The sequence below is a fragment of the Bos javanicus genome, chromosome 18 (assembly GCF_032452875.1).
Source record: "Bos javanicus breed banteng chromosome 18, ARS-OSU_banteng_1.0, whole genome shotgun sequence".
Taxonomy (NCBI): domain Eukaryota; kingdom Metazoa; phylum Chordata; class Mammalia; order Artiodactyla; family Bovidae; genus Bos; species Bos javanicus.
The window spans coordinates 48,633,433-48,650,889 of record NC_083885.1 but is presented as its reverse complement, the minus strand read 5'-3'; the positions used below and the strand labels follow the sequence as shown (position 1 = coordinate 48,650,889).

General features: G+C 56.1%; 1 protein-coding gene across 1 annotated transcript; it reads left to right on the top strand.

The window, feature by feature from the left end:
- The first annotated feature begins 4,856 nt into the window (after positions 1-4,856).
- CAPN12 (calpain 12) lies at positions 4,857-17,243 on the top strand. The gene is made up of 21 exons (XM_061388188.1): positions 4,857-5,178; positions 5,972-6,041; positions 6,222-6,340; positions 6,526-6,659; positions 7,679-7,856; positions 8,873-8,947; positions 9,020-9,105; positions 9,177-9,251; positions 9,998-10,161; positions 10,245-10,474; positions 10,947-10,958; positions 11,158-11,366; positions 11,603-11,645; positions 11,760-11,819; positions 12,290-12,347; positions 12,710-12,780; positions 12,870-12,932; positions 13,758-13,836; positions 16,767-16,883; positions 16,981-17,039; positions 17,119-17,243. Exons 1-21 carry the CDS (start codon positions 4,942-4,944, stop codon positions 17,143-17,145), a joined length of 2,166 nt encoding a protein of 721 aa, XP_061244172.1. The 5' UTR covers positions 4,857-4,941; the 3' UTR covers positions 17,146-17,243.
- The last annotated feature ends 214 nt before the right edge of the window (positions 17,244-17,457 follow it).

The following is a 17,457-nucleotide window of genomic DNA, read 5'->3' as shown; positions in this document are numbered from 1 at the left end:
TAAGTCTTATTATCACCCCCATTACAGAGATGAGGAAACTGAGGCACAGAGAGGTTAAGTGACTTGCTCACAACACACAGTTCTAAGTGGCAGAGCTGAGATTTGAACCCAGGCCCTCTGGCTCCTGAGCTTCCCAGGTGGCTAAAGTGGTAAAGAACCAGCCTGCCAATGCAGGAGATGTAAGAGACACCAGTTTGATCCCTGGATCAGGAAGATCCCTTGAAGTAGGAAGTGGCAACCCAATCCAGCATTCTTGCCTGGAGAATCCCATGGACAGAGGAGCCTGGTGGGCTACCATCTATGGGGTCGCAGGGAGTTGGACACGACTGAAGTGACTTAGCACACACGCATGCCTCTGGCTTCTGACCCTGCCACCTGCCTCATGTGAGGGTTTGGTCTTGGCAATTCTATAGGAAGAAAACCTGTTTATAACCCCTCTTTGGTGGGCATACAACCAGGACACAGACAGTATCTTTTGGTCCATCTGGAGGGAAAGATCCCAGAGGGCTGAAGCTCATCTAGTGTCACAGAGGAGATGAGGCTCTGTTAGGGCAGGAGACCCCCCTGTCTGCTGAGAGTGGACAGGCTTATGGGATGAAAACTGGTGAATTTTGGCCACTTGAAGCCAATTTTTCCCATTTGTCTCAACAGCTCTAAGATGGGAGGATAGATAAGCCCCAGGCTGAGGCACTGCAGCTGGTCTCCTGTTAATGCTTTGAGATGGGGTCCCAACAGGAGCACTGGGTCCTGATTCTGTGCATTCTTGTGGATTTCCTGGCCTGACACAAGTGTGGAGAAGGCCCTCAGTTTAGAGGAAGGACAAAGGAAGGAGACGATGCCAGCTGGATGCCATCTTGGCTGAGTGATGGGGGCCCACTCCAGGATAAAATATGAGGATCTTGGGCTAGAAAAACAACCTGGAAAACTGCCCCTATATGAGCAACTTAAGTTGCCCCTGGTCTTCTCTGGTGGCTCAGTGGTAAAGAATCTGCCTGCAATGCAGGAGACGCAGGTTTGATCCCTGGCTCGGGAAGATCCTCTAGAGAAGAAAATGGCAACCCACTCCAGTATTTTTGCCTGAGAAATCCCATGGGAAGAGGAGCCTGGTGGGCTACAGTTCATGGGGTCACAAAAGAGTCGGACACAACTGAGCAACAGAACTGCTGCTATTGCCTGCAGCTCACTCTGGGTTTACCTGTGTGCTCTTCCACACGTACTTTTTTTCTCCCATATGTTCTCTCCTCCATTTTAGACAATCCTCTTTAACCACACCCACCAACTCTCAGGAAGGAAACTGAGCCCCTCCTACTCCTATAAGTTTGTATTCCACTGACCGATCTCCAGTCCCCTATGCTTGTTTACAACGACTGGTACCCCAGGATGAGAAGATTAGTCCTGCTGGGGTGACCTAGAGTGGGACTTCCTATCACCCCGGATCAGGGAAAATATGTCCTCTTAAGGAAGTGGCAAATGGTGAAGACACAGTCAAAGTACATGTGTCTTTCTCCTGCTGCTGCTGCTGCTACTAAGTCGCTTCAGTCTTTCTCCTAATAGACTTTAAAAAATACTTATTTATTTTAAAAATCTTTGGTTGCAGGATCTTTAGTTGCAGAATGTGGGATCTAGTTCCCTGACCAGGGATCAAACCCGCGTGCCCTGCACTGGGAGTGCAGAGTCTCAGCCACTGGACCACTTAGGAGGGAAATCCCCTCCTAGGCAATTTTGTTGTTGTTCAGTCACTCAGTTGTGTCTGACTCTTTGCAACCCCATGGACTGCAGCGTGCCAGGCCCCCGCCCCCGCCTGCCGTCCCTCATTATCTCCCGGATTTCACCCAAGTTCATGTCCATTGAATTGGTGGTGCTATCCAACCATCTCATTCTCTGTCTTCTCCTTTTCCTCCTGCCTTCAATCTTTCCCAGCATCAAGGTCTTTTTCAATGAGTTCACATCATGTGGCCAAAGTATTGAAGCTTCAGCTTCAACATCAGTCCTTCCAATGAGTATTCAGGGTTGATTTCCCTTACGGTGGACTGGTTTGATCTCCTTGCAGTCCAAGGGACTTTCAAGAGTCTTCTCCAGCACCATAATTTGAAAGCATCAATTCTTCGGTGCTCAGCCTTCTTTATGGCCTTGGTGTACTTAATGATCAAGATCAAACTGAGGAAGAGGAGGAAAGAGCTCAGTTTGAGAAAAGGCAGGCCAGGGTTCAAGCTCAACTGATAGCAGTTGCTGTCAGCCATGTTTTGCAACCTCAGGACAACCCAGTGTTCAGGAAGATTCACCCATCCATCTGGAGGTAAAACCAACAAGGGGGAATGCTTCAAATGTAAGTCAACTTGCCACCAGGCCTGTGGATGCCAGGAGCCCCCCAGGCCATTCTCAGCCTGCAAAGAGACCAGGCTCTGGAGAAGGCAGTGACCTCAGTCCCAGATGGGAAAGGAGGGGGCTTCTGCTCCTGAAATGGCCGTGCTGAACAGCTAAGGTGCCCCCAGGGATTCCAGCAGCTCCCTTCTTCCCCCCAGGAGATGTCTATCTCCATCGAGGAATCCTGCATGGTCCTTTTCTTTTTTTTTGCACAGAATACAGGAAATTATTTCCCTGAACAGGGATGGAACCTGAGTCCCCTGCATTGGAAGTGGAAAGTCTTAAACAATGGATCACCAGGGAATTCTCCCTGGGTGGTCCGTAACAGAGCAGATAAGATTAATTTTAAAAATTGTTCTAAAGGAGTTTGGGTTTTTTGTTTATTTTATTTATTTATTTTTGGCTGCACCGGGTCTTTGTTGCTGCACGTGGGCTTTCTCTAGTTGTGGTGTGTGGGCTTCTCACTGCAGTGGCTTCTCTTGTTGCAGAGCACAGGCTCTAGGGTGCCTGTGCTTCAGTAGTTGTGACCCATGGGCTTAGCTGCCCCCTGGCATGTGGAATCTTCCTAGACTAGGGATCGAACCCCATGTCCCATGCATTGGCAGGCAGATTCTTAACCACTGGACCAGCAGAGAAGTCCAGAAGATCAATTTTTTAATCAATACCGGAGCCATTTATTCCATCCTGATTTCTCAAAATGGGCCTCTTTCCTCTAAATTTGCTCCGTAACTGGTGTCAGTGGGAAACCTTGAACCCATAACTTCACTGTGCCTCTCACTTGCCAATTAGAACAGCGTTTGATCTCACATGCCTTTCTAGCTCTTCCTGAGCATCCTACACCACTCCGGGGGAGACTTTCTGGATTCCCTCTGGGCCATGTTAGGGTTAAGAGGGGCCTTGGACAGCCCCTTATCTGAGGGGTAGAGCAAAGGCCTGTTCACAGAGTGATCTTCAACGCTTGTCTTTTTAATCTGCTTGTTAAGTTTGCTTTTTCCAGGTTACAGCAATTCAAGATGATGGTGATAGAGGGATTCCAGTGATTCTCTGAAACCAATCCTGACTCTCCAAACCAAACCAAACAGCAGAAGCTGTGCTGGGGCCCCTTGACAAGAGTGTTCCATGGCCCCAATTAGGTAGGGTGTATAAGCCCAATGTCAGCCTGAAGAAGCTACAGAAGATAGACCATTGTCCATCATCCTCCCAATAAGATTTGGGGGGTCCACGTCTCTCAGGAGGGATCTGAGACAGAGGATCAGGCCCCAGGCTGAGCAGCTGCAGCTGGTCTCTTGCTGATGCTCCAAGATAGGATACCAGCAGGAGCAGTGGGCCCTGATTCACTGCATTCTTATGGGTTTCCCAACTCAATGCATGCACAGAGAAGGCCTTCCATCTAGGGCAAGGACAAAAGGAGGGAGAAGACACAGGCTGGAATCCAATCTTGGTTGAGAGATGTGTGCCCATACCAGGACCATATATGGAGATGACTGGCCAGAAAAAAAAACAACCCTAATAACTGTCCCTATTCAAGCAACCTAATCCGCCCCTATTGTGCTCAATCCCTGTTGCTCTGCTATAAGTGCTTTGTTCCTAATAAACACTTTTATCTTTTTCATTATTCTTGGTCTCTTCACTGAATTCTTTCTTCAAAGAACACAAGAACCAAAGTCCTTCTTCCAGCCATTCCACCAAGCTCCATCATCCTTTTGGGAAAACACTGCTCCACTGAGCCCTGAGCCACAGATGGGCAGGATGGGGTGTCATGGCCACTGGTGGGCCTGGCTCCCCATCTAGGACAAGTAGGTGCAGAGCAGCCCCTCCACGGTCAACCTGGGGCAACCAAGTTGAGGTCTGCCTTGTAGAGGAGGGGAGAGACAGGAGTCCTGAGGGCTCAAAGTCCCTTTAGGTGACAGGGGGAAAATGGCGAGGGACAGACAGTGGGGCATGCACAAGATAGATAGATACAGAGAGAGAAAGAGAATCAGGAAGAGGTGCAAAGAGAGAAACGGAGGTAGCAGGAGATATAGAGACACAGATACAGATAAACAAAAAATGGAGAAAAGACAAAATGAGCCAAGAAAGATGGACAGAAAGAGACATGGAGGCCAAAATAGAAAAGAGAGTTATGATGGCAGGTAGAGAGAGAAACTGTCAGATGGAGAGACAGAGAGACACAGAGGTAAAGACGTCTCCCTCCCCAAACCTGCCTTCCTCCCTCCCACAGAGGGAGGCACGCAGGGACAAGCTGGCAGAGACACGCCCTCTACACTGACCTCCTTCTAGGCACTCCCACAATGGCATCTGGTCCTTTCTCAGCTCTGCCCACCTTCCAAACCGACTGCTGGCCAAGCCCATTAAGCTGCTACCCTGGCCACACCTGAAGGGCCCACGCCTTGAGGCAGAAACCACTGAAGAGGCGTCCTTGCTCCCTGGAACCCCAAACCCTCAATTAGTATTAATGAGGGAAGGTTCTTCACTGCTTAAAGACCCCCATCTGCATTCAGATAGAGGGGAGGCCCTGCCCCCATGACTCAGGAGGTTAAAGGGCCCAACGCCAGCCTGTGAGCCCACAGTGTCCGGATGGCGTGTGGCAGCAGGAGAGTCACCATCCAGTTGGTTAACGAGGAGACGGGGCCTGAAACCAAGGGCCCAAAGCTCTTTCGGGGCCAGAACTACAAAGCAATCCGAGCAGCCTGCCTGGATGAGGGGATCCTGTTCCGAGACCCCTACTTCCCTGCTGGCCCTGATGCCCTTGGCTACGACCAGCTGGGGCCCCACTCGGAGAAGGCCAAAGGGGTGGAATGGAAGAGGCCCCACGTAATGTGTGGATGGGGTTTGGGCTCCTGGTCTGAGGGAGGAGGGGGCTGAGGACTGGGTTCCTGGTCTTAGGAAGGAGGGAGTTGGGAGCTGGGCCTCTGGTCTGAGGAAGGAGGTTGGGAGCTGGGCCTCTGGTCTGAGGGAGGAGGTTGGGAGCTGGGCCTCTGGTCTGAGGGAGGAGGTTGGGAGCTGGGCCTCTGGTCTGAGGGAGGAGGGAGTTGGGAGCTGGGCCTCTGGTCTGAGGGAGGAGGGAGTTGGAAGGTGGGCCTCTGGTCTGAGGGAGGAGGGGGTTGGGAGGTGGGCTCCTGGTCTGAGGGAAGAGGTTGGGAGCTGGGCTCCTGGTCTGAGGGAGGAGGGGGTTGGGAGCTGGGCCTCTGGTCTGAGGGAAGAGGTTGGGATCTGGGCCTCTGGTCTGAGGGAGGAGAGGGTTGGGAGGTGGGCTCCTGGTCTGAGGGAGGAAGGGGTTGTGAGCTGGGCTCCTGGTCTGAGGAAGGTTGTGAGCTGGGTTCCTGGTCTGAGGGAGGAGGGGCTGAGGACTGGGCTCCTGGTCTGAGGGAGGAAGTGTCACTCTGGGACCACCTCAGAGCACAGTCAGCCATCCTGTGTCAGGGGAGGCCCAGAGAAGGCCCAGGAAAGCCAAACGCCTGCCCCAGGCTTTACAAGCCTCTCATGGGGCTGGAGGTGCTCATTACTCCAGAGCTGTGAGGGCAGGAGGGGACCCAGGAATCTCACCTCCTGGCTTCTCCTTCCCTCCCCTTCCTGGCTGAGGCCTGGAATCCCTCATCACCCGCAGGAGTTTTGCACTGAGCCCCAGTTCATCTGTGAGGACATGAGTAGAACAGACGTGTGTCAGGGGAGACTGGGTGAGACCTCTGAACCCATGTTGAGCCCCCAGATCCCGCAAGTCACAGTGGGACACTGCAGCCGGCCCACCTCAGCCTCCCTGCCCCACCCCACGCCACCATTCCCCCTCCATCCCCCTCTCAGCCTCTCCCCCTTGTGCCTTCTTTCCCCACTCCCTTAATCCCAGCCTTTCCTCCCAGGTAACTGCTGGTTTCTTGCGGCCGCTGCCTCCCTCACTCTGTACCCCCGACTCCTGTCCCGAGTGGTCCCCCCGGGACAGGGCTTCCAACATGGCTACGCAGGTGTCTTCCACTTCCAGGTAAAGCTCGGTTCCTTTGTTCATGCCTCGTTTTCCCCCAGGGTGACATGGATTTCATAGCTCACGCTGTCCCCTTGGGGCTGGAATTCCTGGACTGGTACAGCCGGGTCAGGGGGCAGGGGCTGGGGACCCAGCAGGGCTGGAGGAGGGAAGTTGAGCCCCGGCCCTGCCCATCCCCCCACCAGCTCTGGCAGTTTGGCCACTGGGTGGACGTCGTGGTGGACGACAGGCTGCCTGTGTGCAAGGGGAAGCTGATGTTCGTGTGCTCTGATCAGCGGAACGAGTTCTGGGCTCCGCTCCTGGAAAAGGCCTATGCTAAGTAAGGACCCTGACGCCCCCAGCAGCAACCTCAAGTCCTAGCCAGCAGCCCCCAGGCCACAGGGGACCCCTGGAGCCCCCTGACTTCTGGGATCCCCAAGACACTTCGCCAAAGATCTCAAACCAAGGACCCTCATGTTACACCATCACCTAATGACTTCCAAATCATGAACACTTCCCTCCATCCATATTTTACACAAAATATTCTTAGATACCCACTAAACACTCGTAATTGGAGAAGGCAATGGCACCCCACTCCAGTACTCTTGCCTGGAAAATCCCATGGACGGAGGAGCCTGGAAGGCTGCAGTCCATGGGGTCGCTGAGGGTTGGACACGACTGAGCGACTTCACTTTCACTTTTCACTTTCATGCATTGGAGAAGGAAATGGCAACCCACTCCAGTGTTCTTGCCTGGAGAATCCCAGGGACGGGGGAGCCTGGTGGGCTGCCGTCTCTGGGGTCGCACAGAGTCAGACACGACTGAAGTGACTTAGCAGCAGCAGCAGCAAACACTCGTAATTCTGAAGGAGCCTGAAATATCATATGTCAGGCCCCGGTGTCACCCTTGGAGAACCTGTAATCTCAGTCTCTCCTGATCCATCGAGAAACCCAAGATACCTCCAAAATATCAGGTGTAATCCCCGGGACCCTCAGGTCTTTGCTTTTCCCCATTCTGCGGCTCTGAAATCCCTGACAAGGCCCACAGGGATCACCCTCAAAGCAGAAATCTCCCACAGACTCAAAATATCAGACACAGCCCCCAGGAAGTCCAGAATTCTGACAGAACTCTCCTATGAGCCCCAAATCATGCAGTCCTGGTGGCCCCAGGAGCCACCGGCCTGATTTTCCAGGGCTTCTAGGATGTGCCTTTTTCAAGAGTCTGCCAATTTCGGGCATAGTCCCCGGGACCTCAGACTGGGACCTCACAGCCTGGGCCCCACCCCACCCCGCACATCCCAGGGGTTGCCCGAGATACTCATCATGCCTCAGATGTCTGACCCCAGACCTGCTCCCACAGGCTCCACGGCTCCTATGAGGTGATGCGAGGCGGCCACATGAATGAGGCTTTTGTGGACTTCACAGGGGGCGTAGGTGAGGTGCTTTACCTGAAGAAGGACACTCCAAACCCTCCGGGCCTCTTCTCCATCCTGCGCCATGCCCTGGCCAAGGAGTCCCTCGTGGGGGCCACTGCCCTGGTGAGAGAGTCAGACTCCCATGACGACCGCCCCCACACCAGGATCTGAGCACAGTCATGACTAGAAGGAGGCAGTGTCCTGTGTCCTTCTCCTCTCTGCTTTCACTGTTGGCTTATTTTCTCCCACAAATATAACACGAGCCAGTCAAAAGGACATCTGTTTGCTCTCAGAACAAGTTAAGCTTCAGCCACAGCTGGATCCAGGTGCTTAGTGGATGTTGTGAATGTGTTTTTGTTTTTTTAAAATTCCTGCTTCTGGGTTAGAGTCACTTGCAAACTTTTCTCTCAAGGGCACAAAAATGACCCCCACAGAGGCAGGTTCCTCCTACTGCTCAGGTGGTATGTGCTTAGTTGCGCGGTCATATCTGACTCTTTGCGACACCCACGGACTGTAGCCTGCCAGGCTCTGTCCGTGGAATTTTTCAGCCAAGAATACTGGATCAGGTTGCCAGTTCCTATTCCAGGGGATGACTCGGGGGTCTAATCCGAGTCTCTGGGGTCTCCTGCATTGGCAGGCAGATTCTTTACTACTGCACCACCTGGAAGCCCATACTCAGGTGGGAGGAGGGTGAAAAAAAGTACCTCTTAGAAGTTCCATGAACGTTCTGTGATTGCTTTTCATGGGCTCAGTTTGGGTCATATGTCCATCTGTGACCTGATCCCATACTCATACACTGAGCCAGTCTAACTCATTCATTTGCTTAATCCTCTGCTCAGTTATTGATTGTCTTGTGCATTTCTCTGCCTCTTTTCCTCTCTGTTCTGTATTTTTCTTTCTGTTCTTGTTCTGTATCTTTCTTTGTTCCCATTTCTCTGTCTCTCTCGTCTATTTTAGTCTCTTGTCTCCATCTGCCTCTCTCTCTCCCTTCTCTTGCCTTCCCTCCCCAACTCCCAGACCCTCTCGGAGTTAGGTGCTCTGGGTGACTCCTGTCTTGGTGACAGGAGGTGGCAGTGCAGAGAGGAGCAGCCACACTCCTGTCCCCCACTGTGGTTCACTGTCCCCTGTCCTCTGCCCAGAGTGATCGGGGTGAATACCGGACAGAAGACGGGCTGGTGAAGGGACATGCATATTCAGTCACGGGCACACACAAGGTGAGGAATCCCCAGGGTGGGCTGGCAAGGTGTGTCTGGGCACCAAACTCCCCACTGACGATGCCTCCTTAGGTGTCACTGGGCTTCACCAGGGTGCGGCTGCTGCGGCTGCGGAATCCATGGGGCCGAGTGGAGTGGAATGGGGCCTGGAGCGACAGGTGGGATGGATCTGGGGTGGGTGGGTGGCTCGGCTCCCCCCCGCCCACCCCTTACACCTCAGTCTCTCCAGCTGCCCACGCTGGGATGCGCTCCCTACAGAGTGGCGAGATGCCTTGCTGGTGAAAAAGGAGGATGGTGAGTTCTGGTGAGTGGGGCAGGGTCCCAGGTCTGCCTGGGCAAGGGGTGCCAGGCTACTGGGGTCAGGGAGGGGGCAAGCCCCACTTGAAGGGACAAGGGAGAAGTTCATGGGGATAAGTCCTAAGTGGCAGAGAAACTGACCATATCCGTGGTAATTTGGGAAGCTGGGTTCTATTTTGGGGAGCTGAAGAATTAGCAGTAATATTAGGGGAATTGGGAAGCATAGTAATCTTCAACAGGTTGAAGAGATATTTAGCACAATTGAGGGATAGTTGGTGACATCGGGGGCATTTCTTGAAATTGGCAAATTGAGGGGCTGAAGGATGCTTGTTAGTAATAGAGAGTCTGAGGTCTCAATATTTGGGGAGAAATCTAGGGGAGCCAGTGGCGCTAAAGAACCCACCCGCTGATGCAGGAGATAAGAAACGTGGGTTCAATCCCTGGGTCGGGAAGATCCTCTGGTAGAGGGCATGGCAACCCACTCCTGTATTCTTGCTGGAGAATCCCATGAACAAAGGGGCCTGGCAGGCTGCAGTCCACAGGATCACAAAGAGTGGGACACCACTGAAGTGATTTTGCACAGCATGCACTAGGGGAGCTGGAGGGGTCTAATTTGGGGGACTGATGTGTAACTGGCAACATTTAAGGAATTCAGGGGGCTTTGTGATTGAGGGGGTCATGGGATAATTTGGGGGACTAGGGCCCTGGGGAGGTGAGGGCCCAGGCAGGGTCTGACCACCAGCCACCGTCCAGGATGGAGCTGCTGGACTTCTTCCGCCACTTCGACACCATCCAGATCTGCTCGCTGAGCCCCGAGGTGCTAGGCCCCAGCCCGGCTGGAGGCGGCTGGCACATCCACACCTTCCAAGGCCGCTGGGTGCGCGGCTTCAACTCTGGCGGGAGCCAGCCTGGTGCCGGTGAGGCCTGAAGGGGGCCCCAAAGGCAAGGAGGGGTGGGGCTGTGGCAGGCTGGGTAACCCTGTCTCTTTGTCCTTTCCTAGAAACCTTCTGGACTAACCCCCAGTTCCGGCTGACGCTGCTGGAGCCTGATGAAGAGGATGAGGAAGAGGATGGGTCCTTGGGGTGCTGGGGGGCAGCAGGGGCACGGGGCCCCGCACGGGGTGCCCGCACCCCCAAATGCACTGTTCTCCTGTCACTCATCCAGCGCAACCAGCGGCGCCTGAGGGCCCAGGGCCTCAGATACCTGACTGTGGGCTTCCACGTGTTCCAGGTGGGACCCCGGGCTGAGCAGAGGCAGTGGGGGGGCGAGGGGAAGACACAGAGGCATGGAGGTACAGGAGGCCAAGGCGGGATCCGAGGGGGTGGAGAGGGGCTGGAGAGGCCGAAGGGGTAGTGGATGGGGGCCAAGGGTCAGGGTCAGGAGACAGTTGAGGACGTCAGAGATTCAAGGAGAGGCTGAAGGGCTAGGGAGTGCGCAGAGAGAGACTGAGGGGCAGAGGGCAGAGGGAAAGGAGTCAGAGAAAGGGCTGGAGAAAAGGCTGAGGAGTTGGGAGTGGACCCAGGAGCAGAGAAGGCACTTGAGGGCACAGACGGGAGGGGGTGGGCAGGAGGGGCTAGGTCAGGAACTAAGGGGCAGGGCCTTTAGAAGGGGTGGGGTGGGAAGAAAAGAGGCAGGGATGTGGAGGCAGCAGGGAAGGGCTCCGCCCCTTGGCCCTGACTCCCCTGGCTCTTCCTTCTTGCAGATCCCAGAGGAGGTGGGTATCAGAAAGGACCCCCAGATTCCATCCATCCCTGAACCAGCCCCAGCGGCTCCTACAACCTGGGGGCCTGAGGCGCACTTGGGGTGATCGGTGACCAGTGGGTTTGTCCAGGGCGGTGTGGAGGGTGCAGTGGGTCGGAGGTCGGATGGGGTGAACTTGGACGGTGGTGGTCACGCTGCCTTATCCCCCCCAGCTACTGGGCCTGTGGGACTCCCCGAGGAGTCGCGCTCATTTGTCCGGCCTGCTGCGCGCCGACCGCTCACCATTCTGCGCCCGCCGCGACGTGAGCCGCCGCTGCCGCCTGCGCCCGGGCCACTACCTGGTGGTGCCCAGCGCCGCCCGTGCCGGCGATGAGGCCGACTTTACGCTGCGCGTGTTCTCTGAGCGCCGCCACACTGCCGTGTGAGCTGGACACCCAGCCCCGCCCCCGGGATCCCCAGCCGCGCCCCCGGGATCCCTAGCCCCGCCCCCAGGATCCCCAGCCCCGCCCCCCGGGATCCCCAGCCCAGCCTGCGTCAGCCCCGGCCCCCAGGATCCCACCTAAACCCCACCTGAGTCTCAGCTGAGACCCCGAGTGCTCCATATCCTCAGCCGCGGGGTGAGAGCCCCCTCCCCCATCTCCCGTCTGTAATTTGCAGGGAGGTAGATGACGTGATCAGCGCCGACCTGCACGCCCTTATGGTGAGGCGCGGCTCTGGGAAAGGGGCGCTATGGTGTGTGTATGTGGGCGGGAGAGGCGGGGGAAGGGGACGGCGTGGAACTTCTTGGCCAGAAGTAAACTACCCAATCCCACAGGTCCCCTACATTCCCCTGGAGCTGGAGTTGCAGCAGCTTTTTCAGGAGCTGGCAGGAGAGGTGAGGAGGTGGGGCAGGGCTAAGTGGATTCCCTCCTCTTCCCTCCCTCGTCATATAACATCTCATTTTACTTTAGTTTCCCAGTCTCTCTGTGCTTAAATATCATGAACTTCTTTTGCCAAAACCCTCACAGCTCTTCCCTGCCACAGGGCCTTTGCTCCATCTGTATCCTGGACTGCTTTCTCTCCCTTCACAACCCCTGCCAGGCAGAGGCCTTTTCTTTCCCCAGGCTGGCCAGCCACTTGCCCTGTGAGAGTTCCAGCAGCCCAGGGCTTCCCCACTGCAACCCTGACCTCTCTGTGGACATGTCTCTCTCCCTCCATGGACCAGGAGCTCTGCCAGGCCCGGGGCTCTCTCAGGCTCTGCCATGTCCCAGCACCTCCCCGCATGCTGTCTGGGCCCCCCTGCCCTGGGCTATTTGTTGAATGACTACCTGAGTGCAGCCTCACAACCATCTCTGTCCTCGCCAGGAGGAAGAACTTGGCGCCCCTCAGCTCCAGATCTTGTTAAGCATCGCCCTGGAGCCTGGTGAGTTGGGGACCAAGAGTGGATCCCCGGAACCCCCATGTGTGTCCAGCCACGATGCTGCTGGGAGAAAGGCCACGGGAACCCTGGCTTCAGCTTGCCAGCACCTCCCCTGTGGCCAGAACTGTGGATCCTGTGATGGGACCTGTGGCCAAGGCCATGGCCACTCATAAGCCTCCGTTCCTCTAAGGGAGAAGCAGGGAGTGTCGCTGCCCTAAGCACTGACTCAGACCGCCTTGCCTGGGTTCAAATCCCAGCTCTGCTAGTTTCCATCAGTTGCAGGACTTTCAGAGATAACAATAATCCTGAGCACTTACCATGATGACCAGGATGTGGGAAGTGCTATCTTTTTGTTTTCCCTGTAGCCAGGGCCCATGCCCAGACCCCCAGAGAAATCGGGCTCAGGACCTGTGAGCAGCTGCTGCAATGTTTTGGGGTATACGATGGGGGCAGTGCCCAGGGAGGGGGAATGGCCTCGGCTCCCCTTCTGGAGACGCTGACCCTAACCAGATGCTCCCTCCCCAGCATGGGGGAAGCCTGGACTTGTACCACTTCCAGCAGCTCTGGGGCCACTTCCTGGAGTGGCAGGTAAGGTGGGGCACTGGGCAGGGCACCTCCTCCTGGAGGGCCAGGAACCTTTACTAATAGACCTAGGTGCGCTGTGGGCTAGCGGGATCCCAGGGGAGAAGGGGGAACCGGCCAGCACCACACCAACCTCAAGGATGCCCCTGCCCCTACCACCCTAGTTGTCCCTTTGCATGTGTGTGCCAAGTCGCTTCAGTCGTGTCTGAGTCTTTGTGACCCTATGGACAATAGCCCGCCAGGCTCCTGTGTCCATGGGATTCTCCAGGCAAGAATACTGGAGTGGGTTGCCATGCCCTCCTCCAGGGGATCTTCCCGACCCAGGGATCGAACCGCGTCTGTCTCCTGCATTGGCAGGCAGGTTCCTTACCACTAGCGCCACTTTGTCCCTTTAGGGGGCACTAAAATAGCTCAAGGGTCAAGAGCAAACTCTGATCCTGGGCTGGAACCCCAGCTCCCAGCTCAGCCCCTTGCTGGCTGTGTGACCTGAGCGGGCCTTTGCTGGTGTATGGCTGGGAGGCTGTCATTCCTGCTGCTCTGGACCTCTGTGAGGAGAAAACGGTCGCAGGCCTTCACACACTCTAAGTGACAAGCTACTGTTCATGAGCCCTTTGTGGATAGAGTCTCACCTTGTCCCCACAACCCCTCTATTACCGCTGGTACTGGTATTCCCATGTTACAGAGTGGGCAACAGAGACCCAAAGTGGTTCAGCTGCTGGCATGGAAAAGCCAGGAAGAAAGGGAGGCGGGTGGGAACTCAGGCCCGCTTTCAGCCTTCTTGTGGGTGCTCTGGGACCTGGGGGTGGGACTGACCCAGACCTCCCTGCCCAGGCCACATTCGATAAGTTCGACAAGGACGCCTCTGGAACCATGAACTCCTATGAGCTGAGGCTGGCGCTGAATGCGGCGGGTATGGACAGAGGTCCTGGGGGCTCCTGGGGATGGATCTGCTCCCCCACCTCCCCCACACCCCTCCCCCACACCCACAAAGCCCACACCTTAGTTTGTGCAGGAACTGGGTGACCCTAAAAGAGGTCCGAAGTGGGGACTCCTCTGTGTGGGGGGAGGAGGGCGCTGTGGGAGTGGGGCCTTCCCCGAGAGGAAGGTGAGGCCTTGGGAACTGGTGTCTGAGAGTCCCCAGCCCACAAGGCCTCAGAGTAGAATGTCCTGGACTCCTTGGGTGGCCCTGGGCTCTTGAGTCCACCTCCTGGAGCCTCTGTTTTCCTCTCTGCAAAATGGCTCATACAGAGGGTGGCAGGAAGGAACCTGTGGAATGGCGCCCACAGGGCTTAATGCTGGGAACTAAGCTTCTGTTCACTCAGGCCAGGTCACCTAAATGAAGGCTCTCACTGGAGCCTTCCCGAGTTCTTGCAGGAGACATAGAACAATCCCCTTCTATTTGCGTGGGAGCACAAATCCCTAGCCGTGGCACAGAGCCAGAGACCCACACTTTTCCAGGGCCACACAGTTAGAAAAGGTGTGCGAGTGTGATTTGCCCCCCATCTCACCTTGCATGGAAGGAGTGGAGGCTGGGGTCAGACACAGAACTGCCAGACCCCACCCCCCACCCCAGGGCTCATCGGCCATAGCAAAAGGAAGGATGCAACATGGAGGGATGGGAGGCTGGGGGGATGTGAGCCAGAGTCTGAGAGGCAGAAGGGCGGGGTCAAACGTCCAGGGAGATACAAGAAAAGAAAGGAACTCAAGAGCCGACTCATTAGAAAAGACCCTGATGCTGGAAAAGATTGAGGGCAGGAGGAGAAGGGGACGACAGAAGATGAGATGGTTGGATGGTATCACTGACTCGATGGACATGAGTTTGAGCAAGCTCCAGGAGATGGTGAAGGACAGGAAAGCCTGGCATGCTGCAGTCCATGGGGTCGCAAACAGTCAGACGTGACTGAGCAACTGAACAAGAAGACAGAAGGGGAGATGGAGTCAGACAAGATGGGGAGATGTGAGCCTGAGAAAGAGCCCCAGGTAGACAGGAGGGGAAGATGGAAGGCTGTGCTATTCACTCAGTATCCCTCGGTAGGGGGTTGGTGTCAGTCTAGGCAGAAAAAAGTGCTCTCATAAGGCTGACATTCTGGTGGTGCAGATACACCAAGCAGAATGTCCGCTGGTGAGGAGTTCTGTGGTGGAAAAGGAAGCAGGCCAGGGTGCTGGGACATGCAGCGAGCGGGGTGTGGGTTGAGACAGGGCGGGCAGGGAAGGCCTCGCTGAAGTGATGGTTGAGCAGAGATCCGAAGGACGGGGAGTGAGCCTCGGGGACGCTGAGGAAGAGCCATCCAGACAGAGGGAAAGGCAGTGAAAAGGCGCTATGGAGGCCAGTGTGAAGACAGAGGAGTGAACGACTGGGCTCAATGATGGAGAGGACTGAGGAGGGGTTGGGGGGGATGGTATGGCTGGGGCCAAGTAGGGAGGAAGAGGTGGTCAGAGAGGAGATTGGTGGGGGAAGACAGGAGAGCCTCGGGAGGACAGCTCTTTAGTACTTATCAGCCGGAGGAGGGAGAGACAAGTCCAGGATCAGGGTGTGTGTGAGGCTGGAGCTGGCAGGCAAGCGGAAGGCTGCGTGTAGTGGAGGGAATGCCAGGGAGTGGCCAGCAGGAAGCCATGGCAGGAAGACCCTGGCAGCTCTGCGCTGGGGGGCCTGGCAGAACCTGCTCTGACCTTATCCTGTCCACTGCTCCAGGAACACTCCCGAATCCCGCCCTGCTCCAGGCCCTGTGCTGGCTGATGCTGGGGATTCTGTGGTGACCAGGCACCTTTTCCAGACCTCTCCCCTGCTTATTCCCAGAGCCACTAATGCCAGTGACAGTCACTAATGCCAGTGACAGCTGGGAAGGGGTATGGTCAGGGCAGGGACGTGGAGGCGCAGGGAGCTGTGGGAGCCCAGAGGGGGAGCTTGATGCTGCTTGTGGGGGTGGGGCTGAATATCTGAGAGGACTTCCTGGAGGAGGTGTGTACCAGAGTAGGACATGGTGTTCTGGGCGGAGGGACCATCAAGTGTTGAAGGCAGCAAGACAAAGCCCTAGGTCAAGTGGGGGTGGGTGGGTGAGGGGAGCAGGAGATTAGGCATAGCCTGTGTGGGCCACCAGATACCTTGGGACAATGAGGGCCCTGGGGAGGGGTAACCAGGAGGTCATGGTCACTAGGGCCCAGCAACCTTAGTAAGGGGGTTCACAAGTACCAGCTTTTAAAGGCCTCTCTTGAAATTCCTTGTCAAAGAAGCCTTAAATACATACACACACACACACACACATATATATATATTTTTTTGCTTTATTTTTGGCCATGCCTCATGGCATGTGGGATCCTAGGTCCCTGACCAGGGACCAGAGATTGAACCCATGCCCCGTGCAGTGGGAGAGCAGGAGTCTTAACCACTGGCCCAGCAGGGTAGAACCCCAGAGATATTTCTAAACTCCAGAAATGGCACCTGATGTGGAGTGTCAAGATATTGACTCCATATGGGACTGGCAAAAATGCTTTGCTGCACGGAGGTATTGTCCAGTGTCTATTAGCAGAAATTCTCAGAGTTTAAAGGGATAACGACACTGACATAGTTAACAATGTGCTGGCGGATACTGTCCTAAGCTCTAGACATCTAACACCTTCACACGCTCATGGGGTCAGGGCTGACCTAGTTCCCGTGACAGGCCCAGAGAAATGAAGGGAGTTGCCCCAAGGCCTCAAAGTTGGGATGAGACAGAACCGGAACTGCAGAGATGGGACCAGGCCCCCTGAAGTGTGCCTGCATTCCCTGGGTAGTCAGAGGGGGTGGTGCGACCCGGAGGTGGGCTCAGGGGGCAGCCGGGCCTCAAAGGTGGCCTCCCCCAGGCTTCCACCTGAACAACCAGCTGACCCAGGCTCTCACGAGCCGATACCGTGACAGCCGCCTGCGTGTGGACTTTGAGCGCTTCGTGTCCTGCATGGCCCAGCTCATCTGTGTCTTCCGTGAGTGCCCTCCCCGGTGCCGATGGGGCAAAAGGAGGTGGTCTCCGCGGCTGCGGGACCAGGGAGGTGGGCCCTCACCTCACCCCTCTCTGCACAGGCCACTGCAGCCAGCACCTGGATGGGGGCGAGGGGGTCGTCTGCCTGACCCACAGACAGGTGAGCCTGGAATGCAGGGCGTGGGTGGGGGAGTGCCGGGAGCCCCCTAGCCTCATCTCTGCTGTCTCCTCTCGCCCAGTGGATGCAGGTGGCCACCTTCTCCTAGATCTCAGCCCCTGGAGCCCTGCCTCTCCCCCATCCCAGCCTGGACCGCGGGGAGGGAACAGCTGCTCTGACAGTGGGCAAGTGCGGCCTTGGGCGCCAGCCTGCCTGGAGCGGATTTCAGGCCCCACCCCTCACTGGCTGGGTGACACTGGGCAAGTCCCTGCACCTCTGTTTTGTCCTCGGGCAGGGTCATGGCGCCTGCCCTGTGCGGGCTGCATGAGTCTGCCCACATTACACGCTGAGAACAGTGGCTGGCCCAGAGTGGGTCCCCAGAGGCACCCCTATGCTCACACACTCACGGGAACAAGGACTA

What these genes read in the sequence shown, in the direction of transcription:
- CAPN12 (XM_061388188.1), top strand. Translation starts at nt 4,942, where the DNA reads ATGGCGTGTGGCAGCAGGAGAGTCACCATCCAGTTGGTTAACGAGGAG. An exon ending in CGTGTGTCAGGGGAGACTGG is followed by an intron (nt 6,042 to 6,221) that starts GTGAGACCTCTG and finishes CTTTCCTCCCAG; the next exon opens with GTAACTGCTGGTTTCTTGCG. An exon ending in TTCAGGAGCTGGCAGGAGAG is followed by an intron (nt 11,820 to 12,289) that starts GTGAGGAGGTGG and finishes TGTCCTCGCCAG; the next exon opens with GAGGAAGAACTTGGCGCCCC.